Source organism: Erythrolamprus reginae, chromosome 2, assembly GCF_031021105.1.
Source record: "Erythrolamprus reginae isolate rEryReg1 chromosome 2, rEryReg1.hap1, whole genome shotgun sequence".
Taxonomy (NCBI): Eukaryota; Metazoa; Chordata; class Lepidosauria; order Squamata; family Dipsadidae; genus Erythrolamprus; species Erythrolamprus reginae.
In genome coordinates, this window is record NC_091951.1 from 195636341 (window position 1) to 195664061 (window position 27721).

A 27721-nucleotide genomic window follows, 5' to 3' on the forward strand; every position below is an offset into this window, starting at 1 on the left:
TTTTCACCACATGAAATGTGAATTTATTGGACATTTTATTGAGTTTCAATTGAATGCTACAGTTAAATTCTTCCAGATTCAGAAAGAAAATCTGAAGAAACTGTAGAGCTTCAAGATATGCATATCTCCCGAAAAATATATATAATATCACTACTGGAGATAAAGGGCTAATGTAAACATCATCATAGCTGTTTTGAAAATAAATTACTCAAACAAAGATTTATTAACCAAATCATATAGGTTCATTATCTTATTAATATATAATATTTTGCATCTTATTACATATATATTTTGCCATCAGACTTTTATAACTTTACAATAGCCCTATGAGGTAGGTAGGAGACCATTTTCTCTATATGACCAATCAAAGGCATGAGAAATGGTGGTTTAGTTAAAGACTAATCACTTGGTTCATGGCTCAGCAACATTTGAACACAAATACTGTATTAAACTTTTAGTGCAATTTCTTAGTTTTCTCAATTTTAATGCTGCTTAGAGGCTGACCAGCATAAGGGAAGGAATTCAAAGAACCCTGGACAGTTAATTTTGTGCCTGTTTCTGTAACACGGCAGGTACCTGAGAACCGATTTTGGTTTTTTAAACAATTATACAAAAGAAAAAAATGTCATAGAGCAACTCAATAGGAACTCAGCAACTCAGAAATAGGAAATCAAGTACCATTCTTAAAGATTCTGTTTAGATATTTCATATAGTTATATTAAATACTGATTTAGATTCTCTTCTCCTTCTTGTCCCCATTTCCATTTAGTTTCCTGAGCAGCTACTCTTACTAAATAGGGTGGATGAATACATGAAAGAATGAGATGTGTGTGGTGTGTGTTTGTGAGAGAGAGAGCACACACACACATACATTCCACTTATTGCAAAGTTTCTTCTTTTATGTCTAAATAGAAAGCAGCTTTATTTCAAGAAATGGCAGGTAACTTTAGAAATGTTCAGAAACTGCGTGCTCTCCATTGTTCTTTTTTTAAAAAATCAAACATTATTTTACTTTTCTTTCTCTTCTCACTTTAGGCAAAATGTGTGTCATCTCCTGAAAAAAGTTGCTTGGCATCTAGGCCTTCCAGCTGAACTTACAGTCTGCCAAAGACTTGTAGATTTATAATCGCTTTTCACTATGACTGATTCCAACTACAGTAGTACCTCTAGATATGAGCTGCTCCACATGCGAGTATTCCAAGATACGAGCCACGATGGGAGCGAAATTTCTGTTCCAGACCCGAGCTCAAATTCGGGATATGAGCCGAGCTTCCACTAGATGGCGCAAGAATCCTTGCTTCTGTTTATCTCCCCGGGAAAAACAAAGTCTAAAGCCATTTGTTTCAGATACGAGCTGATCGACATACGAGCTCCGTTCTGGAACGAATTAAACTTGTTTCTAGAGGTACTACTGTATCAGGAGTACAACATTAAAAGATCAAAGAACACATTACAATATACAGCAGTTGTGAAATGGCATGAAGAGGAATTAACATTGGATCTTCTGTGGATTGTTTCTGGGTCTTTCAGAGGTTTGGGGTTTTTTCAACTCACAATCTCATGGGGTAGCCACATAAGCTGTGGCAATATACTTTTTGCCATTGCCATAAGTGGATTTATCCCAAGTATACGTTTGGATATCCAGATTGTGGCCTCCAATTTTCAGATGACACCTGAAGGATAGAAAATTGGTATAAAATCATCTTTCTTAAAAGCTCTAGATCAGTGATTCTCAACTTTTCTAATGCCATGACCCCTTAATACTATTCCTCATGTTGTGGTGACCCCCAACCATAAGTCTAGCGCCAATTCTCCCCACAGATCTTTAAGCTGATTGGCAGGAAGGTCAGAGGGATACCCCCACTGTAAACACCTGATTGGTCAGATTGTAAACATATATTCCAAGGTGCCAGAATAGAAGCTTTAGTTCCTAACACCATGAAAAAATTGTCTTTTCCCATGGTCTTAGGCGACCCCTGTGAATTAGTCGTTTGACCCCCAAAGGGGTCCCAACCCCCAGGTTGAGAACCACTGCTCTAGATAATTATTTGGAATAGGTTACAATTGAGTCAAATTACTAGCTGAATCAAGCCTTATAACAATTTCACCTTTTCTCTCTAGCACCACCTTTATGAATGTTATCTGCTTCAACCCCTTGGAAACCTCTTCATGAAAAGTTCAGCTCTTCCTTGAGTAGGATCGTGTATGGAACAACCTTAATAAACTGCTTGAAATAAACCCACTGATGTGATTCATGCCTTGAAGCTGCTAAATTCTGCAAGGTGTTATTATGCACTACTCCTAAATCATGAAAATAATTTGCTTGAACATTAGTGGAAAAAAATCAGACCTTTGCTGCCACCTTAAATCAAGATCTTGAAATGTTTTAATGACTATTACTTTGCTCAGGCTTTGATTTGAAGGCTAAGTTTATTGCCATCTATTGACTAAGATAGCTAAATGGAACCTTTGTCTTCAAAAGTGGCAGATCATTTCAAATCAGATGTTAGGGAATGTGCAGTCGATGTAAGAACATTGCTATTTCATTCACTGCTTGTCAGCCCTGTTTCTGAAAACAATTGACTGGATCGAAGCTTTCATTTCACTTGGAAAGAACAATCCAATTTCATTCAGAACGTGAATATTTTCACTTTTGATACATGGGACGTAGCGCATCAAAAACATGCATTGGCTTCCAAGCTACCCTTGCCATGAAAATAACTGTTGGCCCCAACAATATACTTACACTTTTCCAGGCCGAGAAATAAAACACAGGGAATAGAGTCCAAATTCAAATTCAGGACTGCTTCCAATAAAAGCACTTCCAACCTGTTTGTAAAACCCATCAAAGTCGAATTGCATTCCCAGCACATCTGGATATGAGGTCCACTAAAGAGAGGGGAGAAAAAAATGATGCTGGAAATTTTTCAAGAGCTTTGGTCTATGGTGTTTGCAACAATAATTCCCAGGAATAATTTTGCACTGGGAAGCCATACAAATCACAAATTATTATACCTGTTCAATGAGATATGACTATTTGTGGAATCTAGTGAACATCAGAGAGATACCATATTCTCTCAGCAGTGTGAGGCAAAGAAAATACATTGGTGCTTCTTTTATGAGAAGGGGTGGGAGAGATTTGTCATATGGCAAGCAGGGTTCAGTGTTTGTTCCACATAAAGCTGACCAGTGAGGCCACCAATGTCGTTTTGACTGAAGATGAGTACATTCCTTCTATTGGAGATTGTTGTCCTCGTTCAATGAGTATGGAACTTCTAGTTGCACATGGAACAGTGAGGGGGGAAAGGGACATTCACCTAGCCAGCCAGGTCAAATCATCCCAAATAATCAATGGGGTGACAAATATCACAGCAGTTAGTAAAATAAGTCATATGATGGCCTATGCCCAAAGCAGCCCAAGAAAAGCTCAAGAAAGAAATGTTCCTAAACTCTTCTCAAGTCTCTAATTCTCAATCTATCCTTGCTTGGCTCAGAATCCAACGTAGTCAGGGTTCCAACAAAGTCAATGGATATTAACATGTGACCATGGCCAGCCCTACCACTAGACCAGGAGTAGGCAACGCTGGCTCTTCTATGACATGTGGACTTCAACTCCCAGAATTCCTGTGCTAGCATGATTGACTCAGGAATTCTGGGAGTTGAAGTCCACAAGTCATAGAAGAGCCAATGTTGCCTACCCTTGCACTAGACAGAGATAACAACATGAACACGGAAGAAAGTGATTATTTAAACATATTTCAAGAGTATAAGAGTGTTTATAAATACATACACTCATACATATAGGAAAAGATATATTTGTAAGATTAACTGTGTATCAAAATAACATAGCCAAGCATTACAACCAGACTTGGTCAGGTGGGAGGGCATTTATGATTTTATCTCACCCTCAGAAAAATGTCTTGGGTTAGATTCCCACAAGTGACTGACATCCTAGTACTCGACATGTTCAAGCTCCTGCAATACCTTAGAAATCGTTCCATAACCAAGATGCCATCCGGTCTTGCCTCACCAACTGGCAATGCTAGGTGGCAGGCTAACACAGTGTTTGTAAGAAAAGAAGATTCCAGTGGAAGCTCCTGATTGGTCATGCTGCTCCATATTTGAGCCAATAGCAGAGGAGAAAAAGATCAGATGGACTCGGGAAAGCAATAGCATGATAGTGAAGTTTGGTGAAGAAAGGCAACTAGTAATATAGCCTGTGGAAAGGGGGACTTGGAAAGGCTGGTTCAGTGGGGGAAGGAAGGAAGGAAGGAAGGAAGGAAGGAAGGAAGGAAGCAAGCAAGCAAGCAAGCAAGCAAGCAAGCAAGCAAGCAAGCAAGCAAGCAAGCAAGCAAGCAAGCAAGCAAGCAAGCAAGCAAGCAAGCATTTCCCCTAGAGAAAAATCAAACCATTGTTTCTTTGTGAAAGAGAAATTGTGCTGTGTCCCAGACATTCTTAGAACAAGATGATGAGTGTGTCATGAAGGAGTAGAAGAGGAAATGAATGATGGCTACAGTGTTGTTCTCATTAGTCTTAAAGAACCTATCCTGCATTACTAAGAGGAGTCCGCAAAGAAGCATCTAACAAGGACTTAACTCATGGCATTTCCTGGAGGCTTAAATCCAGGGAAAGACTGTTTTTGTGACATGGTGTGTCCCTAAAATGCATCATCAGTCACAACTGGATACTTATGTATAAGATGTTCCCTTTTCTTTCTCCTCCTCCTTCTCTCTCTTTTGAACCACTGTTGTTAATAACCTATTTTCTGCAGTCTGTTTTAGGGCAGGGGGAGCAGGCATTCCTCTTGCTCCAAGCCACACATCTCCCAGCTGTTGGGCTACAATCTGAGAAACCTTGCACCCATAAAATAGGAGTCAACTGTTAACATACTGTAATGATCTTTCATGCTTTTATTGCAATAGGGTTGACTCTTCTTACATAGTTATGATACTGTTTTTCCATTAGAAACAAATCCAGGGGAAACACTAAATACTTAAAATACTAAAAAAAAAGAATAAAACCTGCAAGATAGCTTGTTAATTTTCTACATAGATGATGATGATGGTGGTGGTGGTGGTGGTGGTGGTGAGAGAGAGAGAGATGATAGATGGATGGATGGATGGATGGATGGATGGATAGATAGATAGATAGATAGATAGATAGATACTGTAGATAGATAGATAGATAGATAGATAGATAGATAATAGATAGATAGATAGATAGATAGATAGATAGATAGATAGATACATAGATACATAGATACATAGATACATAGATACATAGATAGATACATACATAGATAGATACATACATAGATACATACATAGATACATACCGTATTTTTCGCTCCATAAGACGCAGGTTTTTTTCTCCCAAAGTAGGATGAAAAATCAGCCCCGTCTTATGGAGCGAAGATGCAGGCAGGGAGGGGGGGAGGCTGCGAACTCGGAAGCGCCATCGCGCCGGCTGGCTGGCTAGCTGCTGCCTGGCCCCCTCCCTCCTGGAGGAGGGTCTCCCTCCGCACCACCAGCGGCGCTCCCCCTGCCAGCCAGCCAGCCAAGCCCCGCGCCCACCGGAACCGGCTCCTCGCTCTCCCCCCGCCGCCCGCCGTGTTTGCAGGAGGTGGGGAGGGTCGGGCGGCCGGCCAAGGCCAGGAGGGATGCCGCTGCCCCCCCTTCCCTCTCTCCGCCTGCCGCTGCGTCTCCTTGACGCCGAGAGGAAATGCCGGCAAAGGTTTTTCTCAGCGGAGGCCGGCGAAGGTGATATTCAATGTCGGGGGCACACGGGCGGTTGCACGCGCTCCCTATCTCCCTGCTAGCCCACTCGGAATATTCAAAATAAGAAAAGCCTTTGCCGGCGAAGGTTTTTCTTATTTTGAATATTCCAAGTGGGCTAGCAGGGAGATAGGGAGCGCGTGCAACCGCCCGTGCGCCCCCGACATTGAATATCACCTTTGCCGCTGGCCCCGCCTCTCCTACAACCCCCTTGCTGAGAGCCCGGGACGAAAGTGCTCTCGGCAAAGGTGAGGCGGGCAGGGCGTGCGCTCGTCACCGCTGAGAAGAACGGAGAGAGAACGAGAGTGAGTGAGAGCAACAGACAGCAAGATAGAGAGAAAGTGAGAAAGAGAGAGTGAGAGAAAGGGGGGAGAGAAAGAGATAGCAAGAGAGAGAGAACAAGAGAAAGAAAGAGCGTGAGAAAGAAAACAAGAGAGAAAGAGTGAGAGAGAGAGAAAGCAAAAGAGACAGAAAGAAAACAAGAGAGAGAAAGTGAGAAGAAGAGAGAGAAAGAGGGGGAGAGAGAGAAAGGGGGAGAGAGAGAAAGAGAGGGAGAGGGAGAAAGAGAGTGGGAGAGGGGGGAGAGATAGCAAGAGAGGGAGAGAGAGAGGGAAAGGGGGGAGAGGGGGGAGAGAAAGAGAGAGGGAGAGGGGGGAGAGATAGCAAGAGAGGGAGAGAGAGAAAGAGAGAGGGAAAGGGGGAGAGAGGGGGGAGAGAAAGAGAGAGGGAAGGAGAGAGAGGAGATAAAGGAAGAGGAGAGAGAGAAAGGAAGAGAAAGAAAGGGATAGAAAGAGAGAGAGAGTGAGAGATGCTCAGTGAGCCTTTCTTTGAAGTTGCCTTTCTTTCTTTCTTTCTCTCTTTCTTTCTTTTTCTCTCTTGCTCTCTTGCTCTTTCATTCTTTTTTCTTTCTCTTGCTTTCTTTCTTTCTCTTGCTTTCCCTCCTTCCATTTCTTTCATTCCCCCTCTCTATTTTTATTTCTCTTTCATTTTCTTTCTTTCTCTCTTTCTTGCTTTCTTTCTTGCTCTTTTTCTTTCTCTCTTTCTTTCTTTCTTTCTCTTTTTCTTTCTCTCTTTTACCTTCCCTTCCTCTATTTCTTCTTTTCTTTCTCCTTCCTACCTTCTTCCCTCCCTCCCTTCAGTCCTTCCTCTCTTACTCTCCCCTTTCATAAGTTTCCTTGCTTCCTTCCTCTGTTCCTGTCCCTTCCCCCTTTCTTTCTTTCTTTCCTTCCTTCCTTTCCTCCCTCCATTTCTTGCTTTAATTTCCTTCCTCCCTTCTTTCCTCCCTCACTCCCTTCTTTCACTCCTTCCTCTCTTCCTCTCCCCTTTTTGGCTCAAAATATTTTTTTTTATTTTCCTCCTCTAAAATCTAGGTGCGTCTTATCAGCAGGTGCGTCTTATAGAGCTAAAAATACAGTACATACATAGATTAGGTAAGTAGGCAGCCAGGCAGGCAGAGACAGACAAATAGATGAGAAAGAAAGAAAGAAAGAAAGAAAGAAAGAAAGAAAGAAAGAAAGGGAGGGAGGGAGGGAGCCATATGTGCCATTAAATTTAGCAACAGCCTGACATTGCAACAATATAACTAGTGCCATTACTCCTGTCATTATTTTCTCATCCACTTCCACTTCCTGATGAATGGCAGGCCTCCCTAATATTTGTGTGGATGTTTATCCCTTAAACAAGGAGAAATTGGCTTTATAGACAAGATACTATCCAGTCAATAGCAAAGGATGTTGGAAAGTATAGCTCATTATTTCACAGAGAGGCTAAATAGCAACACTGCATGCCTATTTCATCGGGCAATGTGCTCTGGCATGCTGGGGAAAGTGCCAGTGAATTAACAGCTGAATTGGAATCTCTTCTCATAAAGTGCATTAATTTTTCCGCAGTAGTGCAAGAGTATTCATTTTCCCCAGTGAAACGTACCGGACCATCATAGCTATGGCTGAAATAATTAACAAGGCCCTGTTTCTCCAGAAGGTAGAAACGAATCCAGTTGTGGAATCCAGATACTTTTCCTTTCTTGATTTCTCCTAGAAAGAAACATAAAAAAATGAACAGTAATTTATATTCATAACAAAAATTATAAGTCATGCAATATAATTCCTTGCAAAGAAGTTTTATATACTATTAAGAAAGTTCACTATATTATGATGGAGGATAAACAGGAAGGATGCTAATAGCAAAAAGGAAGACATGGGTAAAGCTTAATGGAAAGGTGAAATGAAATTGAATCAGTAAATGATATATTGGTTGGAAATTCAGAGAGATGGACCCCCAAAAAACCTAATGACTTTCTTCTGCAAGTTGAACTATAAGACCCATGGTGGCGAACCTATGGCATACGTGCGATTTGTGGCACATGGAGACATATCAGTGGGCATGCGACCTCAGGTCCAGTGCACATGCTCACACCGGCCAGCTGATTTTCTGGCCTTCTGGGGCCACTAGGAGTCGGGAAACCATTATTTGCTCTCCCCAAGCTCCAAACCTTTCTAGGAGCCTGGGGAGGGAGAAAATGGCCTCTTCCTTCCCCTTTCCCCAGAGCTCCTCCGGAGAGCAGAAATGCCCCGTTTCCCAACTTGAAGAAGTTGGCAAATGAGCCGTTTCTGGCCTCTGGAGGGCCTTCAGGGGGGAGGCCATTTTTGCCCTCCGTAGGCTCCTAGAAAGCTTTTGAAGTCTGTGGACAGCAATAAACAGACATGCAGATAATTACTACAATTATAATTACTATAATAAACAGATAATTACCACCTCCCCCTTTGTTATGTTTTCGATTTTATTGTATGATGGACTGGGTTGAATGTGTATGATTGTGTAGTTAGGGATTTTACTATATTATTAATGTTTTTAAATTGGTTTAAATTTTTTACTATTGGATTTGTAATGCATTGTATCAGTGTTTTGTTGTGAGCCGCCCCGAGTCTTTGGAGAGGGGTGGCATACAAATCTAATAAATAAAATAAAATAAATAAATGCCATTGTGTGCCAGGAGGATGTCATGCACACATGCACAGGTGGGGGGTCATGGAATTATGGGTGAGGGCATGCACACACGTAACCCTTACATGACCCCCCTTTTTTTGGCATATGAAACCAAAAAAGGTTCGCCATCACTGACATAGACCACTCTTCCCTGTTGGTGCACCTCAACAACATGGAGTTCATATGCAACTATATTTTGAAAAGGCATGAGGGAGTCCCAAGTAGGGAATATCTTAATCCAAATCATTTTATATCAGCAAGCTCTTCATCCTGTCAAGGTCATCAATTTGTTTTTAGCAGAACTGTCTTTCTTTCATCTTTTTTTAAAGGGGTAAAATGTGCTAAAACAATATCAGTCAGACAAATTGTGGTTCTACTGGTAATTACAACAGCAATTGGGACTGAGAACCCAATTAAGTGATGCAGTTGCAAAGTGCAATTTCATGGGATCATATTGCTTAACGACAGCAGTCCAAGGAATCCCAATTTATGGTTGTTGTGAGCTGCCCGGAGTTACTTACAATAGGCTGCCACATAAATCTAATAAATAAATAAAGATCTCATATGATCCAGATTTGCAACTTCTGCTGGCTTCCCCATTGATTTTGCTTGTGGGAAGCTGATAGGGATCGCTCCGATTGCAATCACGTAACTATGACGATGCTGCAACAGCCAGAACGTCAAGAACTCATTGTGAATCTCCCTCATTCAGCACTGTCGTATTTTTGAGTAGTTGCTGAATGAAAGCTCATAACCCGAGTATCACCTGTAATTAAATACAGGAATGAATGTCAACTTGTTTTAATTAAACCTACCTAGAAAGACATGTTCAAAGCCACTGGAGTCATCATCCTCATCTTTGCCTCTGGAATAAAGGCCAAACCACATCTTTTTAAGATCGTCAACAAACTCTGCTTCTGTGTCATAACGATCTAGGATGGAGATACAGAGGGATGGCCAACAATCATTGATTTTCTCATTACTCAAGGAGCCCACAAAGAATACTCACATCATCCCAACAATGCTCTTTGGATCAGAGATATTTTGAAAGAAATCCAAAGGAGACATGTTGGACAGAGGTGGGAAGAAGGCTGGGAGGGGAAAAAATGTGCTTTTTGAAATTGCTTTTGCACAACTTTCCCATTCATTCTGAAAATGTCTAATTTGTTTGCTCTAGGAATCATAGGCTATGAGAGTACTGTGAACCATCTCATATGTTACTTTCTTCAGTCACAGTACTATTTCCAGGAATGTCTGAGAGAATAAATGCTTGATCTATTCATCCATACAGTCTGCAAAAAGAAGATCCAACTTCCCCGTGATGCAACATTAGACCCATAGGAGGTTCTAATTTTTTTTTACTATAGATTCTGTGGCCGTGGCTTATTTTGTGGGTGTGGCTTGGAGGTCAGCAAAGTGTGGCTTCAGATGGGCATGTCTTGTTGGTAAGGTGACTGGGTGGGCGTGGCCAGCTTGTATAATATGGTGAATCTCACTTAACAACACCTTTGCTTAGGAACCAAAATTTTGGGCTTAATTGTGGTCATAAGTTTTTCTTTCTTTCTTTCTTTCTTTCTTTCTTTCCTCCCATCCTTCCTTCCTTCCTTCCTTCTTTCCTTCTTTCCTTCTTTCCTTCATCCTTTCTTTCCTTCCTCCTTTTCTTTCTTTCTTCCTTTCCTTTCCTGTCTCTTTCTCCCTCCCCCCTCTCTCCCTTCTTTCTTTCTTTCTTTCTTTCCTTCCATCCTTCCTTCCTTCTTTCCTTCATCCTTTCTTTCCTTCCTTCTTTTCTTTCTTCCTTTCCTTTCCTGTCTCATTCTCCCTCCCCCCTCTTTCCCTTCTTTCTTTCTTTCTTTCCTTCCTTCCTTCCTTCTTTCTTTCTTTCTTTCTTTGCCAGCCTGAGTCCTACGGTATTGGGCAGCCTAGAAGTCAAATAAATTAAATTAAATTAACTTTATTTTTCTCTCTTCTCAACAGTGGGAGAAGGAAGAAAGTGCTCTGGGACTGGGAGGGTGAGCGGCCCAGCCTAACCCAACAGTGGTGCATCCCCTGCCATGTGCTGTCCTGGAGAGCCCTTGCCACCACAACCACCCCTTTTGCCTTCCTGACCTCAGCTCCAAAGGACCAACACCAACTGATCTCGTTCAGTGAAATCATCATGACATCACCAATGGGTTACTACCAGTTTGGGTGAACTGGTCCAAACTGGGAGGAACCTATCCCTAGTTATACCACAAAGGAAGGAGTTTGAGAGAAAAACCAATTTTCTGGAGGAATTGAGGGTTCCCCATGCTAAGCATAATTACTGTCTATACAACATTTGCAACAACCCTGGTCAAATTGTAGGTTTTAATGAATCCCCCAAGACAATAGTAAGCAAATTTCTAGAAAGATATTTAGATTTGCACCATGTACAAACTACGTCAGCTTCTGTTCACTTAGAGCAGTGGTTCCCAAGGTGGGGCCCACGCCCCACAGGGAGGCAATTTTATTTTTAATGGGGGCAATTGGAACCCTGTTTAAACCAAGTTAATGGTCTTTTAGGCTTCATCCAGGTGAGAGGAGTTCACTTTTTGAATAGTAAGAATTATGTCACTTGGAGATGGGGGGGCATCAGGATTTTATAAAAGCTTAAGTGGGGCATGGCCAAAAAAGGTTGGGAACCCCTGACTTAGAGATTCCTTGGAATGAATTTTGACTAGGGCTGCCTAATGTTTTTTCATGCAACCATACATTTTACAAGGTGGGATAATGGGGTTGGGATTTTTGCATTGAGCACAACACTGAGGTTGACCAACGCTATGGTTCTGTGAATCTGTATGGAATAATTTTCATTGTCCCTCAATTTCCAAAGACTTACGTTTGCTGTGAAGAAACGTATAGAGCTCTTTCATGACCTCAGTCTTCATGATCTCCTGGAGGAAAACGTCTTGTTCCTTCATCTGCTCTTTGGTGAATTTCTCCCCTGTCCCAACATGTGCATTATAATTATCCAGTAGCTTGATGAAACTGGCATAAGTTGGCCTTGAGAAGAGTTTATCGTGGTTGACATAGCTGAAGAGCCTGCCCAATGAAAAACCATTTGGAATGAGGCTAGCCTACCACAGGCTCAGGATTCATCCCACACTCCATAACAGATTGGAAGAGTGATTTCATTCATAACCAGAGGCAGAGAGCCTCTTGGCTGTTCCTGTGAGGGACTGGAAGTTTCCCAGTTGCAGCACACATAAACTGAATTGACTTTTCCACCATAGAATTATAATGCTGAGAGCCATCTACTGCCTTCCCTATTTCTGTCAAGCATCCATGGACATATGTCTTTTCAGGATCCATTCCAAGTGGATTGTAACCGGTCAATATTTTGTCTTAGATAAAGCCCTTCATGGCACCGGACCAGGATAACTGCGAGACCGCCTTCTGCCGCACGACTCCCAGCGGCCGGTTAGGTCCCACAGAGTTGGTCTACTCCGGGTCCCGTTGACTAAACAATGTCATCTGGCAGGACCCAGGGGAAGAGCCTTCTATGTGGCGGCTCCGACCCTCTGCAATCAACTCCCCCCCCAGAGATTAGGACTGCCCCCACCCGCCTTGCCTTTTGTAAACTCCTTAAAACCCACCTCTGTCGTCAGGGTTGGGGGAACTGAGACATCCCCCCCCTTGCCTATGTAATTTTGTGCATGATATGACTGTGTGTATGTATTTTATCTATTGGGTTTTTTTTCTTTTTAGACTTTTTAATGTAAAACTGTTATTTTAGATTTTAATTATTAGATTTGTTACCATGTATTGTTTTTTATCACTGTTGTGAGCCGCCCCGAGTCTACGGAGAGGGGCGGCATACAAATCTAATAAATAACAAATATTATTATTAATAATAATAATAATAATAATAATAATATTAATAATAATAATAATAATTTTCTAATGTCAATTTTCTAATGAAGCAGCCCCTGGGTTTGAACCTGGCATTTTTTCCCCCTACATGAAAAAGCAACATTTGGCCATTAAATCTGGGCTCTTGCTGAAGTTCCTATACTCCTGGAATACATTACTATGGCTGAATGAACATAAATACAGTATCTAATAATGTAAAGCATTCCATTTATTGATATAGACACCAATAAATATTTCCAGCTCCAAATTTAGAAACAAGAATGCTAAACAGTTATTTTCCCCCTATTTTTCCATCTCTGGAATTTTGATTATCTGTAATTAAGGATCCACTATGCCTATCTTCACTTTGTAATTTATATTAAGTTAAACTCACTTATCTGGAGAATTATCTTCTTGCCCATTTGTTTCGGAAGTGAAGTATTGCTTGTTCAGGACAATGTCAGATTCATCTGCTCTGTTGTGGTCACTATGATAAATCTTCTGTGATGCTTCTTGTAGTTCTTCATCCGTTATAGTATTGTCTCTGTATGAGAATCCTTCTGTTGAAAAATAATTATTTTAGCTTAATCAGTCACTGGGCAAAGCTGCTTAGAAAACAGGAAACGATGCCATCCATCCAGGATGATTCAAAGATAGCAGATAAAAAGCTTCTGAAGAATTTTTAGTACAATGGGAAAATTATTTTAAGTATAATGTGTTGAGAAAATATAGCAGAAATAATTTCTGGTCTGTCTCTGTCATCTCTATCTGTATCTTTTTTTAATGTACACTAAGAGCATATGAACCAGTGACAAATTCCTTGTGAGTCCAATCACACTTGGCCAATAAAGAGTTCTATTCTATTCATATGTATTTAACATCGATCTTTGACCATGTTTTATTTTAAAGTTGTTTAAATTTCAAAAGATACATTTCTAAATGTAGCTGTATATCAGAATACATCATATATCATTTGTGTTTTGTGTTTAAATAAAAAAAAACACTATCGTAAAGATTTATTTTCTGATTAGCACATCATTGTAAGAAACAAAGATACTGGGAGTGCAAAGTTGCAAAAATTGTATAACACACATGCACACATAGTAGCACAATCAGTTTTTGGCAAATGCATTTAGTAACAATGTATATATACCAAATTATTTGAGTAAGAGTGGTTCAATAATCCATGCACAATCACATTACTCAACAGTGAGATTAGGCTACTCAACAGAACAACCTAGAATGTGGATGATTAATTTTTAATGCACGCATTGTGTCTTGTGTGCAAGACCTAATTCTACCAAGGTTTCTGTCTTTTTCCTAAGGTGTCTACTTCTACTTTATCTTTACAACTATGTAGTGAGATATTTATAGGCTGAGGCACAATAACGAAAGATACAATTGGCGGCAGTCCTCATGGATTTTATGGCTGTGGGGGATTGACATCTGTCTCTTCCTAGTTCTGTTTTTATACTAGAATCATTAGATCACAAAGCAGGAGGGATCCAGCCTGACTGCCCCAGTGTTCCATGTTCTGATCACCATGGAGAGCTCCAGATATTGTTACAGCCACCTGAGAACACATTCAAAGCCACTTGATGAATTTCCTCTTATTTCACAGCAAGGTCTATCTAGATTCTAGAGCAATGGTTCTTAAACTGTGGGTATCCTGAGGGTAAGGAACAAGTTGGTAATTGTTTGTTAGTCATGGTCCAAGTTTGGGATTGCTGCTTTTGAAACACTTGTATAAAACAACAAGCCTATTTTAATTTGAGGTTGATTTTTGGGGAGGGGTATTAATGGCATTATTTAAAACCATGAAAAATTTAAATTGCTTGAGAATAAGATCAAACTGTTTAAGAACCAGTCATCTAGAACAAGGGTCCCCAACTCCCAGGCCGTGGACTGGTACTAGGTCTTGGCATGCCAGAAACAGGGCTACACAAACAAGCAAAAGCCCATCTCGGGATGCAGGCAGCATGCAAAACCATGCCCCCACTGGTCCATAGAAAACTCTCCCTATAAAACCAGTCCCCGGTGCTCAAAAAGTTTGGGCAACTGATCTAGAAAGACCCCTAAACCTGGGGTATATGGATGATATTTTGGAAAACATTCGTGGCAAAGTAGTACTTATAGAGTAGGTACCTCTTGGATTCAAGTATACATTGGACTTTAGTTTTCTGTTCACTGTAGTTCCTAGCAGTGTCAAAAGATCCACATGCTTCTGGCTATAAATCATTAGAAGGGAAAACATGTTTTTAAAGGTATTTTTTTCCTGCAAAATCCTTAAAATTAAGAGAACCAAGACCAAAAAGGCCTACAGATAAATTCAGTTTTGTAACTGCTAATGTTTGATTTGCAATGTTAGACAACATGTTGCCTTAAAGGTATTTTAAACATGGTTCCTATAAACTCCAACCAGCAGAGTTGGAGAGTGATAGAACTGAGTGATAGAACTGTCATCTAAAAGATCTCCAGAGGAAGTAGTTGTTACCACTGGGTGTCAGTGAAGGGGAAGTAAAAGTTTATTTTAGCTAAAGGAAATAGAACTGGGGAATGTCTGTATCATCAATGAAGTAAAAAACTGATGGTAAGCTAGCAATTACTATTGATAGAAGCAGCTTCCAGTCACTGTTGAAACTGCAATAGCAAAATTAAGCAACTAAGAGCCTAGATAAAGTAGGGGTGATAATTGGCTAGGAATTCCTTCTTATTAGGAACTTCTACCCAATCAGCTCACTCCTGTCTTCATTAGCTCCTCAAAAAATTTGCAAATAGCTGCATGACTTAAGCAGTTAGCAGTTTTCATTGCCCATTTCATATAAAGAAGAGGAGGTGCCAATACTTGCCCTTTTCTTTGTCATCTGTAGTACCTGTTAAAGAAGGAAGAAATCTGGTGTGAATCCCCTGGTTACAGAGCATAAAACTTGTCATTTATTTCTATAGATATGGCCTTCTTGTCAAAACCAGGGGATATTGTCAGTGTTGGAAAGACGGCTGCAATGCACTTATCCATTTTGGTTTTTTGCATCTCATCTGGAGGAATATATCCACACTTTCCAATTTATTGATTCCCAATAGAGATTAGGGCCGGCAGCTGGACTATTTAGGTGCTGCCCTTTTGAACTATACATTTATTTATTTATTTTTAAAAATGTTACCTTCAGGTTTTCCTAGGGAGGCTTACAACAGATTAAAACCAGCCCAATGAAAGCCCAAGCACTTAACATATAAAATCATGGCAACATGGTAATTTAAACACATGTTGCTAAAAGAATAAACCACACAAGTAGCCACCCACATTCAAAGCAATGTAACAACACTATCTTGACACTATCTACCCTATTTTGCTTTGCATCCTCAAAGACAGCATCTCATTGATTTAGGAGTGGGCACAAGAAGAAAGAAATTTTGCAACAAAATCAACCATGCTGCTACTGAAAAAGTCTCATGGGAGGAATTTGATCTCCTGAGGTCTTGCCTTAGGATTTAACTGAAGTGGGAGAAATGTACAGAGGCCATATAGCTTGGACCTCTGAGATTATTTTTTTGTAGGGGGGTGTATCATCTTCCTGAATTTTGGGGGCTCAGGCATCCACCCCAGAGTCCATCCTGCAAAGTAGAGTCTTAAGTTGGCAAAAGATGGGACGTGGTTTAAATAGCTTAGTAAACCATCTTCTTCCATTGGCTTAGACCAGTGATGGTGAATCTATGGCACATAGAGTCCTTTCAGTGGGCACATGAGCCATGACCCAGCTCAGCTCCATGCATGCCTGCCACCAGCCAGCTGGTCTTTGGGTCTCTGCCACACATGCTTGAGGACGGGGTACATGAAGGAGGCCATGCATGCTCATGGGTGGAGTGCATGCATGGGGTTGTGCGCGCATTGCATTTTGGGAGTTCATGCACGCATGCACGAATGCACACGCTTTGGGCACTCAGTCCAGAAAAGGTTAGCCATCAGGGTTTAGGCCCCCATGCTTTCTTTGGCTGGATGCAAACAGCCTTCAACAACAAGAAGCAACATATCAAATCTCTACCCCAGATTAGGTGTCTCCAATTTGACAATGCAGCATTTTCTATATGACCGTAACTTTTTGAAACAAGGAATTATTATAGAACGTTTTATCTTATTTCTTGTTAAATCTGCACAATCTTGGAGAATATGGATATGCCTGAAGACAGTCACTTTTTTTATGGATGTGTGGGTGGGTGTTTGTGTTTGTGTGTGTGTGTGTGTGTGTGTTCAATAGAAGGCAGTCTGCTGCTAATCCTGGCTAATTTTAAAAAAGATCAGGAAGTCAGAAGGGTAAATAGTAAGATGGGAGACAACTAGTATACCAAGTCTGTGTCTCGATTGAAAAGTATAATACCTGGGGGAAAGGCAATGCATAAACTATACTGCTCAAAAAAAAAATAAAGGATACACTTAAACAACACAATAGAACTCCAAGTAAATCAAACTTCTGTGAAATCAAACTGTCCACTTAGGAAGCAACACTGATTGGCAATCAATTTCATTTTGTTGTCAGCACATTCAACTTTGTACAGAACAAAGTATTCAATGAGAATATTTCATTCATTCAGATCTAGGATGTGCTTTTTGAGTGTTCCCTTTATATTTTTGAGCAGTGTAGTTCCATTCTGATTACAGGACAACTAATAGATAGTAATGATAGCCACTTAGTCAAGCTTGACCAGAGAATGGTTTACCTGTTTTGCAGTGGATATGGTAATCCTCACAGCAGTTCTGATTTCGTTCACAGTTATCATCACAGTGGCACTCATCTTCCCTGTTATATTTTTCATTACATCGTCCTTTGCAGGAATCCACAGGACCATACAAAGCTGAAAAACAGAAGTATATTTGGAGGGGCAAAATAATTAGCAGGGCCACGAATATTAGCAGCAAGTGGCAGTGAAAAATATGATCCTGGTGCAGTATTTGAGGGCTAACGGAGTGTCTCCCTCAGCTAGAAGTTGGCTCCAAGAACATTTGGGTTCTGTTCCTTTGAATATTGTCAAAGAAGGAGGGGGGTGGTCTCTCTAAATGTATAGAGATTACAACACCCCAATGCAGTGTGGATGGCATATAGAGAACACTTGATTGAATTGGCTACCACATTAGTTTTTGGTACCTGCTCAAAATAATGGTGATGATCTTTAAAATGCAAAAGCCAATAGCGGGTTCCTATCCAGTACAGACCACACTGCGCACCAGTAGTAAAAATCAAGCGTCCACAAATGCAGGAAGCAAAATCTCGCAAGAGGACACGTGCACAAGAAAGATTTCAGCATTTTTTTTTTTGCTCTGGGAAAGCACTTTTTTTTTCATTATAGTACAGAAATGCCAGACTAATGATGCACTCTCCCGTGTTGCTTGTTCTGAACTATCACTGATTTTATCTGAAGTCAAGAAATCTCCCATGAGCTTCACAGCAGACAAAGAAAACTTAAATTATCACAAATATCTTCAAATTTATTGACAAGTCTGTTTTATTTTGCTGTTCTTTATAGCACAGCTTGGGCCAGGCCCTGGTGGGCATTGTGTTATTTGCAATAATATGTATAATATAATGCTATAATATATAATATTATTTATTATTTGTAAAGAGAATACTCTTATCTTGGGCTCTGCCTGATGGAATTCTGCATCTGTTGCTACCATTATTATTATTATTATTATTATTATTATTATTATTATTATTATTATTATTATTTATTAGATTTGTATGCCGCCCTTCTCCGAAGACTTGGAGCGGCTCACAACAGGAATATAAAATACAAATCCAATGATTATAAAGCAAAACAGTTAGAAACCCTTAATTAAAAACACTCATACAACCCAAACAAACCATACATAAAACGGAGCAACTGAGGGGAATCAATTTCTCTATGCCTGGCGGCAAAGGTGAGTTTTTAGGAGTTTGCAAAAGGCAAGGAGGGTGGGGGCAGTCCTAATCTCTGGAGGGGGTTGATTCCAAAGGGTTGGGGCCACCACAGAGAAGGCTCTTCCCCTGGGTCCCGACAGACGGCATTGTTTTGTCGATGGGACCCAGAAAAGACCAACTCTATGGGACCTAATCGGTCACTGGGATTCGTGCGGCAGAAGGCGGTCCTGAAGGTATTCTGGTCCCATAACATGAAGGGCTTTATAGGTCATAACCAACACTTTGAATTGTGACCGGAAACTGATCGGCAACCAATGCAGGCTGCGGAGTGTTGATGTGATATGGGCATATCTGGGAAAGCCCATGATTGCTCTCACAGCTGCATTCTGCACGATCTGAAGTTTCTGAACACTCTTCAAATGCAGCCCCATGTAGAGAGAATTACAGTAGTCGAACCTCGAGGTGATGAGGGCATGAGTGACTGTGAGCAGTGACTCCTCGTCCAGGTAGGGCCGCAACTGGTGCACCAGGTGAACCTGGGCAAATGCCCCCCTCACCACAGCCGAAAGATGGTTCTCTAATGTTAGCTGTGGATCAAGGAGGACACCCAAGTTGCGGACCCTCTCCAAGGAGGTCAATAATTCCCCCCCCCAGGGTAATGGATGGACAGATGGAATTGTCCTTACGAGGCAAAACCCACAGCCACTCCATCTTGTCAGAGTTCAGTTTGAGCCTGTTGACACCCATCCAGACCCCAACAGCCTCCAGGCACCGACACATCACTTCCACCACTTCACTGACTGGACATGGGGTGGAGATGTACAACTGGGTATCATCAGCGTACTGATGATACCTCACCTCATGCCCTTGGCTTTGATGATCTCGCCCAGCGGTTTCATGTAGATATTAAATAGCAGGGGGTAGAGGACTGATCCCTGTGGCACCCCACAAGGGAAAGACCTAGAGGACGACCTCTGACCTTCCATTAACACCGACTGCGACTGATCGGAGAGGTAGGAGGAGAACCACTGAAGAACAGTGCCTCCCACTCCCAACCCCTCCAGCCGGCACAGAAGGATACCATGGTTGATGGTATCGAAAGCTGCTAAGAGGTCAAGAAGCATCAGGACAGAGGACAAGCCCCTGTCCCGGGCCCACCAGAGATCATCCATCAGTGCGACCAAAGCGGTTTCCGTGCTTTAATTTCATAAAGAAGGTAGGGATTTTTACTTGCAATCCCACGGTCTAACCTCATGCATGTCCTCACTTGTTATGTAAACCACAGTATTTTCTCCAGGAATATACCAGTTATAAATGTGAGAGAGAGACCAGAGTGAGTGACGCATGCATGAAATGTTGCGATGCGCACTGATAATGAAGGTTAGTGAAACCCACCCCTGGATTGTACTAACAATTGGTCAGCTTTCATGAATGAGTGCATGCTTGAACCTGGGATTTCCAGTCCTAGTCCAAAATTATAACCCCTAAATCAGTGATGGCGAACCTTTTTTTCCTCGGGTGCCACAAGGGCAAGTGCCCACGCCCAAAATTCAATGCCTGGAGAGGGCAAAAACTGCCTGGAGACCCTCTGGAGGCTGGAAACAGCTTGTTTCCCAACTTTGCTGGGCCCAGGAGGCTTGTGTTTCACCCTCCCCAGGCTCCAAAGGCATCCCTGGAGCTGGGGTAGGGTAAAAATGGCCTTCCCCATCCCCCTGGAAGCCAAAAATGTCCTCCCAGAGACTCTGTGCAAGCCAAAAATCAGCTGGCTGGCACACACATGTATGTTGGAGCTGAGCTAAGGCAATGGATAGCGTGCCAGCAGATATGGCTTCGTGTGCCACCTGTGGCATTCATGCCATAGGTTTGCCATCACTTCCATAATCATACTGGCCGTCTAGCCATAAGGATGCATAATTTGATAATGATGAAAATACATGAACCTAAGTAAACTGAAAAGTAAGTCCTCTTTAATAGCCTTCAACTCTCTTACAAAATACTGATCTTCGGGTTTAAGGTCTTTTCATTTCATTTAATGCATTACTTGCAGATGTTACATAACTTGCAGATATTACATAATACATCATGCTACACTCTTCCCATTGTCTCCCCTCATATTTTGAAATTTTAATTTGAAAGCCCAACCTTGGAGCAGTTAATTTCGATACTAAGAAATGCAATTTCAATCTATGAGATATTCACTTCTTGTTATCATCGCTTTGGTGGTGATTCATACTTCATAATCAACACTGAACACTTAGCAATCAGTTGTCAGACCAACAAGAAGCAGAATGATGAAAGAAGCACTTGTGCCCTGCAGCGACTATGGTGACCCATTAAGTGCTTCTCTTGCACAACTTGGCCAAGTGTCAAGGGGGATCATTAAGCCATAAAAGTGTTTTGAAGTTCCAAACTGTGTTTGAGCAAGAGAAGATGGTTTATATCAGCCATGCTCTTGGGACATCTGACCCAGATTATATCTATTTGTTGGATATAGTTTCTGCCAGGGCTATGGGATCCTTCCTACGTAAGGAATTGATGATATTAACCAACCTTAGCTGACCTAGAAAACTAAGCAGCCTGGTTAGAATTTGAATCCAGAAAATCCCAAGGCATTCTGTTCTGTTCTGTTCCATTCTGTCCCTTCCCTTCCAGTCCACTCCACTCCATTCCGTTCCACTCCACTCCAATGTTCTGTTCTGTAGCTGCCCATCTCAACAATTGACCATGTTCACCATGTGTGTTTACATTATAAGGATATTTGGGCTTTCTTTAGAACAGTAGTTCTCAACCTGGGGGCCGGGAGCCCTTTGGGGGGGCGAATGGCCGTTTCACAGGGATTTCCTAAGACAAATTTTCCATGGTGTTAGGAACTAAAGCTTCTATTCTGGCGCCTTGGAACATATTTTTACAAGCCAACCAATCAGGTGTTTACAGTGGGGGTGTCTCTCTGACCTTCCTGCCAATCAGCTTAAAGTTCTGTCGGGAGAATTGGCACTAGACTTATGGTTGGGGGTTACCACAACATGAGGAACTGTATTAAGGGGTCATGACATTAGAAAGGTTGAGAACCACTGCTTTAGAGAAAGGAGATGAAATATTCCAGAATAATATATGTCCTTAAATATATACTGAAACATGTTAGTTTTTATGATACCTTAGTTCAGGATTTCCCAAATTGTGTAATGTTATCCCCTTTGGGTCATTGCAGTAAGAGTCCAGGGGGATGTAAAGAATCTTTTGGTTACATTTTGGGGTGGGTTCTAATTTAGCTTGGTACCAGTTCACTTCCTCCCACGCCGCATGGCTGTGTGTGTGCACTCTGCTTGCACGGGCATGCACAATGCTCAGTGATGGACTACCAAAATGTTTACTACCACACTGTGGGTGTGGCTTATGCATTTTGTTTCAATATCTTTCAGTGCAAATTGGGTGCTCTGGGGTGGAGCTCCAAATTTTGCTACCGGAACTGCGTTCCTGACCGTTCCTGTAGGAGCCCATCACTGACAGTGCTGAAAAATGTAACTTAAAAAAAAACAAAAACCCAAAACCAAGATGGCTACCGCATGCACAGTGCCAGAAACTCAGCTTCTGGGCATGCTCAAAAGAAGAAAAAAAATTCAATTAAAAAAAAAGATGGCAGCCCCCACGGACCGGCACCAACCGAGCCCATTCTGTGATATCATCATGATGTCACCCATGGGTCACTACCAGTTCAGGCAAACTGGTCCGAGCCAGGAGGAACCCACCTCTGGCTACATTGTTGCAATAAATCCACCTTTCCCAAACTTTTATTTTATTTTTTTCATTTGTGTACATTTTCATCTTTAGGGAAGGTGTATACATTAAGACTACAGTAAAGTTGGCTTGGTTACTGGGCCAGTCCTTTTTCCTTAGCCCAACCTACCTCCCAGGATTGTTGTGGCTGTTGTTATGAGGAAAATAGGAGGAGGAAGGAGTATTAGATACTATATACTTGCCACCTTTTGTTATGTATAAAGTAATAAAGATGGAATAAAAATCTAATATTTAAAAGAGAGGTGAGATGACAAACATATTAGGAGCTTCGTTCTTAGATCTATTTATTTATATACCCAGGCTTTATTATCTCTGTGTTATTTCCTGCTTTCTTAAATATTCCATGTTTCTTTAACTTGTGTTCTTTTTGATACTAAATGAAGTTTTTTTTAAAGGAAATCCCAGGCCTGCACTGGGGGAGGTGAGGGAGAAACAACTCTCTGAAGACAACATTGGCAAACCATCCCCCCAAAAACTGTGAGCTCAGATGGAGGACAATTTAACTTGATGAAAAGCATAAATGGTTCCAGCTAACTACAATTTACTCCTTGAAGTAAATACCACACCCTGGTGCCTTAGGTGCCTATTTTACTACTGTTCCCCTCTCCCAAACTCTTCTTCCATGTTTCTAGCAATGAGTTTTTGCTGCAATGAATATTTGAGGTTCATAAACACTTTGATAATTGATCTTTCTATTATCAAAATGGATAGAAATTGCAATATGGAAAGTACCACCCACACACCTTTCACTCATAAGAGGAGGTCATCTGTCCCATGGCAAAGCCTAGGTCAAAGAAAGAGGTAAAGGGTCTGAACATTGATTTCGCAAAGAATCAGATTTAATACACTGCTATTCTTGGAATTCTATCTTAATCACTTCTTAGCTTTTCTACTATAAAACTCCCAATCAGATATGCCAGTCGAGCTGGTTCCGATGTAACCTGCCGGAAGAAACCTGATACATCTGCATTTCTTGCTTTGCATTCAAAGACCCGTCGGACACCTCTTTACTCATAGTTTCTCATTGCTGCCATGCTTCCGCCCACACCAGCTCCTTTGATTTCCACCCTTATTTCAGCTGGAAGGAAGAAAATGCTACAAAATTGTAGCTTGAAAATGCCATCTGACTCAGCCTAATGCGCTGAAGACTAATGAAGAAGATGCACCGATTTGCTTATTTCTGGAGGCACAACTATGGCTTTCTGTGAGCATTCAAATGCTGTTTTTCTTAGTGTTAATTTAAAATACTGGGAGAACATTTTATGACTGCATTGATCAATAATCATTACTTCAAGGAGTAGCCTAGCCCTCTTACCTAACATGATTCCTATGACTATGTCTTTGGGCTTAGGGCGTTGTGCTGGTAGACTGATTGGTTTTAAATTGTTTTAAACTGTTTTAAAGGGTTTAAATATTACATTGTATGTGTTATTTTCTGGTTGTGAGCTGCCCAGAGTCCCTCGGGAGTTGAGCAGCATACAAATACAAACAAACAAACAAATAAAAAATTAATAGGGATACCTAGCTCAGTTTAAGAGTTGCTTCTTTAAGAGATTGCATTAGGGGAATATAGAAGCAGATTGCACTCTGGGTAATGTAGTCCGTGACATGTGACTTCATCTGTGTGTACTTATTGGCCATTAAGCCATGCCTAGGCTGCTCAGTAATTGTGCCATACTCTCCAACAACTATTTTTAAGTCATACAAGGACCATGCAAAGCCTGCAGTTGGGAGAAATTAATCTCTTTTAACCTACATGTAATGGGACAGATTATGAATATATTGTCTCTGAAGAACCTCATCTTGAATGTGCATGATGCCAGACAATAAATATAATGTTAATAAATATATGTTTTACCCATTTGCGTTGAGCTTTATCTGACTGAGAAAATCACTACACTTGGACCAGAACAGTGAAAAGATTTTTTTTCCAGCTTTTAATTTCCAAACATTAGGAGTGCTCAAAAGTTGTGGCATGCCTTGGGGATTGTAAAGTTAGTTTTGTTAACTAAAGTTAGTTAGTTAACTATTTACTAACATTTGTTAGACCAATTCTAGAATACAGCTCATCTGTCTGGAACCCGCATTACATATCAGACATTAACACAATCTCCTATTCCTTTCTTCTATTCCTGTATCTCTTCTTCTATTCTTTTATTAGGTTCTATTACTATATTTTCTTTTCTATTATTTCTTAAATATATTTTATTATGAGTATCTCCTCTATAACCTTCAACATGTATTTTACTATGTGTATATAGATATATACCCACTAAAACCCTCATTGTGTATTGGACAAAATAAATAAATAAAATAAAATAAATAAATAAATCCAGAAATATTTCACAAGAGGAATCCTTCACTCTTCCACTTGCAACAAAATACCTTACTCCACCAGACTTGAAATACTGCAATTAGACAATTTACAACTATGTCATCTCCAATGCAACCTAACTGTAGTTTATAAAATCATATACCAAAATGTCCTTCCTGTTAATGACTACTTTACCTTCAACCGCAACAACACACAAGCACGTAATAGATTCAAAGTAAATGTAAATCGCTCTAAACTCGACTACAGAAAATACGACTTCAGCAATAGAGTGATCAATGCTTAGAATGCACTATCTGACTCTGTGGTTTCTTCCTCAAACCCCAAAAACTTTAACCTTAGATTGTCTACAGATGACCTCTCCCCTTTTCTAAGAGGTATGCAAGGGGCATGCATAAGCGCACCACTGTGCCTACCATCCCTGTCCTACTGCCCTATTGTCCTCTTTTATCATTACCTTTTACGTATCTTATGTTTTTTTTACAAACTACTATCCTGTACATGTTTGACAAATAAATAAATATAAATAAATAAATAATATATATATAATTTAGATGTGCTTGGTAAGTAACTACATAAATATCCTAACTTTTTAATATATTGTTTCTTTCATTTGAAACAGAAAATCATATTTTTTACCAAGTCCAACAGTATAAATCCTCAAAAAATAATATCTGATTTTTTAAATAAAAAATGAGTTGAGTTCTGCCATATGCAACATTTTTATGATCAGAAAAGAAATCAAACGTATCCAAAGCTTGCTTGAAAAATTGTGCATATGGTTGGGAGGAGGCATTTTATTCTTCCTCCCACCTAAAATGCATTCTGGATTGTTCCAGTTTGAGGCAATTCTGATGGTTAACCTTTTCCCCACCAATATTGTTATATCTTAATATTTTCTTGATGCCATACAGTCCTTGACTTACAATTGTTTATTGATGGCTTGAAGTTACAACAGCTCCAGAAAAAGTGATGCATGACAAGGGGCGGGCTGCTGCCCGCACATGGAGGAACACAGTGGAGTAACTAAAATGGAGCTCCACCCAAGAGTACCCAATTTGCACTGAAAGACGCTGAAAGAAAATGCAGGGCATCCTGCATAAGCCACGCCCACAGTTGGTAGTAAAAATTTTGGTAGCCCTTCATTGCGTATGACCCATTCTCCTAATTATGACTGTTGCCCTACCCCACAATCATGTGATTGCAATTGTGGTGCTTGCCAATTGGCTCACACTTATGATGGTTGCGGAGTCTTGGGGTCATGTGATTACAACATGCCCAGATGGCTTCCGAAAAACCAATCAGTTGAGTAAGCTAGATTTCCTTAACAATGATGTAAATTTACTTAATAATCATGATTTTTAAAATGGTCATCAAATTGGTTCCAATCATCCGATGACTTGCTTACCAACCGCATCACTTGATGCAACAAAAACATTACAAAAATTTAGCAAACTCCAGGGGAGAAAATTCCAAGTGTGACATAAATAGGAATGATATCCAACTTTTTTTCTTCTTCAATTAACCACTTTTAATATTCAGCCCATTTTTTTGCTCCTCATTATATCAGCCATTCATAAACTACAAGTTCTGAAACCACTTTTACAAAGCTGTATATCTCTAGAGTTCTCTTACTTGAAGGGATAATCAAGGAATCATAAATTGTGAGAACTGAACAGATTCTTAACACGTTCAATCTTATTTTAGTACAGGGATGTTGCTGCAATTATGGCATTCTTCGTGAATGTGTAACAAAATTCTCCAATAAAAGTCTACAATCAACAATGAGGGCTCTCCATCCAGCAAGCTACGGTAATAGTAAGAAAACTGACACCAAGTTCATAGGTGAAATGGCAATATATAAATAAAACAAATAATTTTAAAAGGGGGAAAATTACAACCCAGTATATACCGTACGTGTGTGTATGTGTGTACACTTGTATACATTGTGTATGTGTGTGTCTGGTTGAGGGACTATAGGTGAGGGTTTCCATAGAAGGAAAAATTACCAAAGCAACAGGTTTGTGGAATCCTTGTTACTCCCTGAGCTTGGTTGCTTTTCTGCAGATGTTTCTTTGGTCTCTGTTAGAGGTTGGCGAGCCACTGTACTACCGGTATGGTCAACATCATTATATCAGTAGCAAAAATGGAGCTCTGCATATGTGCAGGGAGCAAAATCTTGCTCGGACATGCACACGCGCATGCCGGAGATGTAGAACTGCATGCACAGCGCACTGATAGTGGTGAGAGCGGCAACACCTGCCTGCACTGAACATAAACAGAGATCAAATACCGCTCCCTCCTAGCACTGAAGATGTTATCTAGTTCAGTAATGAAACAGCTGCAAGAAAATGACCAAGCCAAGAGAATACCAAAGACCCAACAATTCAACCCTGATCTACAAATTTCTACTAGCAATAGACTTGATTGAGTTACATAGTTGTATGAAACAAGCTGGAGAACTGTCCTCCCTTCTAGGTCCACTGACTTGATGTCTGCAAGGGAATGTTGACATTCACGTATACTTCATCTAGTCATACTGAATCTTTCCTATTACTCAACCTCAGTTTCCTATCACTCAACTCAATCATCTATTACAAAATCGGTACAGCTGTGGCTTTTTTAACACATCATCTTAAAATATGTAAAAACTTAACTAACATCCATGTAAACCTGATCTAAAGCTTTGTTTTCTGCTTTCTACCTTTTGGCTTTATTGTGGATTGACAGCCTAGCCATCACTGCCTATACATAACTGACTTCAGCTTTCTTCCCATATGGGATTACAAAGAATGGACATTTAAGTATTTCTTAAGGTTTGAAGTTCCTTTAGCAAGTTCGTTCTCAGTATGTTAAAGAATCAGACTATGAAGCCACCATCTCTGGTTGCAATTCATCTAAACAATACAAGGTCTATTTACAAGCAAACTTACATCCAGATGCTAGCTTGGAAATCATTAGGGGCAGGAGGAGAAATGTCCAACTCTTCATTATCGCCGCAGCCCAGATGCTAAGTCTCCAAGAGGTACAGGAAACAGACTCAGCCAACTTCAGTCAATTGTCATTGCTACATC

The 27721-nt window shown here is 40.6% G+C and overlaps 1 protein-coding gene across 1 annotated transcript; it reads right to left on the reverse strand.

Annotated features, from left to right (window-relative positions):
- ENDOU (endonuclease, poly(U) specific) lies at window positions 1-27721 on the reverse strand. Its single transcript, XM_070736069.1, has 9 exons — window positions 27581-27721; window positions 17343-17477; window positions 15479-15502; window positions 13024-13189; window positions 11617-11819; window positions 9575-9691; window positions 7701-7807; window positions 2747-2889; window positions 1-1673 (listed from the first exon to the last, which is right to left on the reverse strand). The coding sequence occupies exons 1-9, from the start codon at window positions 27636-27638 to the stop codon at window positions 1559-1561; spliced, it is 1068 nt and encodes a 355-aa protein (XP_070592170.1). The 5' UTR covers window positions 27639-27721; the 3' UTR covers window positions 1-1558.

Coding starts and splice junctions, on each gene's coding strand:
- ENDOU (XM_070736069.1), bottom strand. CDS start 27,638: ATGAAGAGTTGGACATTTCTCCTCCTGCCCCTAATGATTTCCAAGCTA. Junction 17,478..27,580: donor TTCCAAGCTAGCATCTGGAT/GTAAGTTTGCTT, acceptor TCTGTTTTTCAG/CTTTGTATGGTCCTGTGGAT. Junction 1,674..2,746: donor ATTTCTCGGCCTGGAAAAGT/GTAAGTATATTG, acceptor TCTATCCTTCAG/GTGTCATCTGAAAATTGGAG.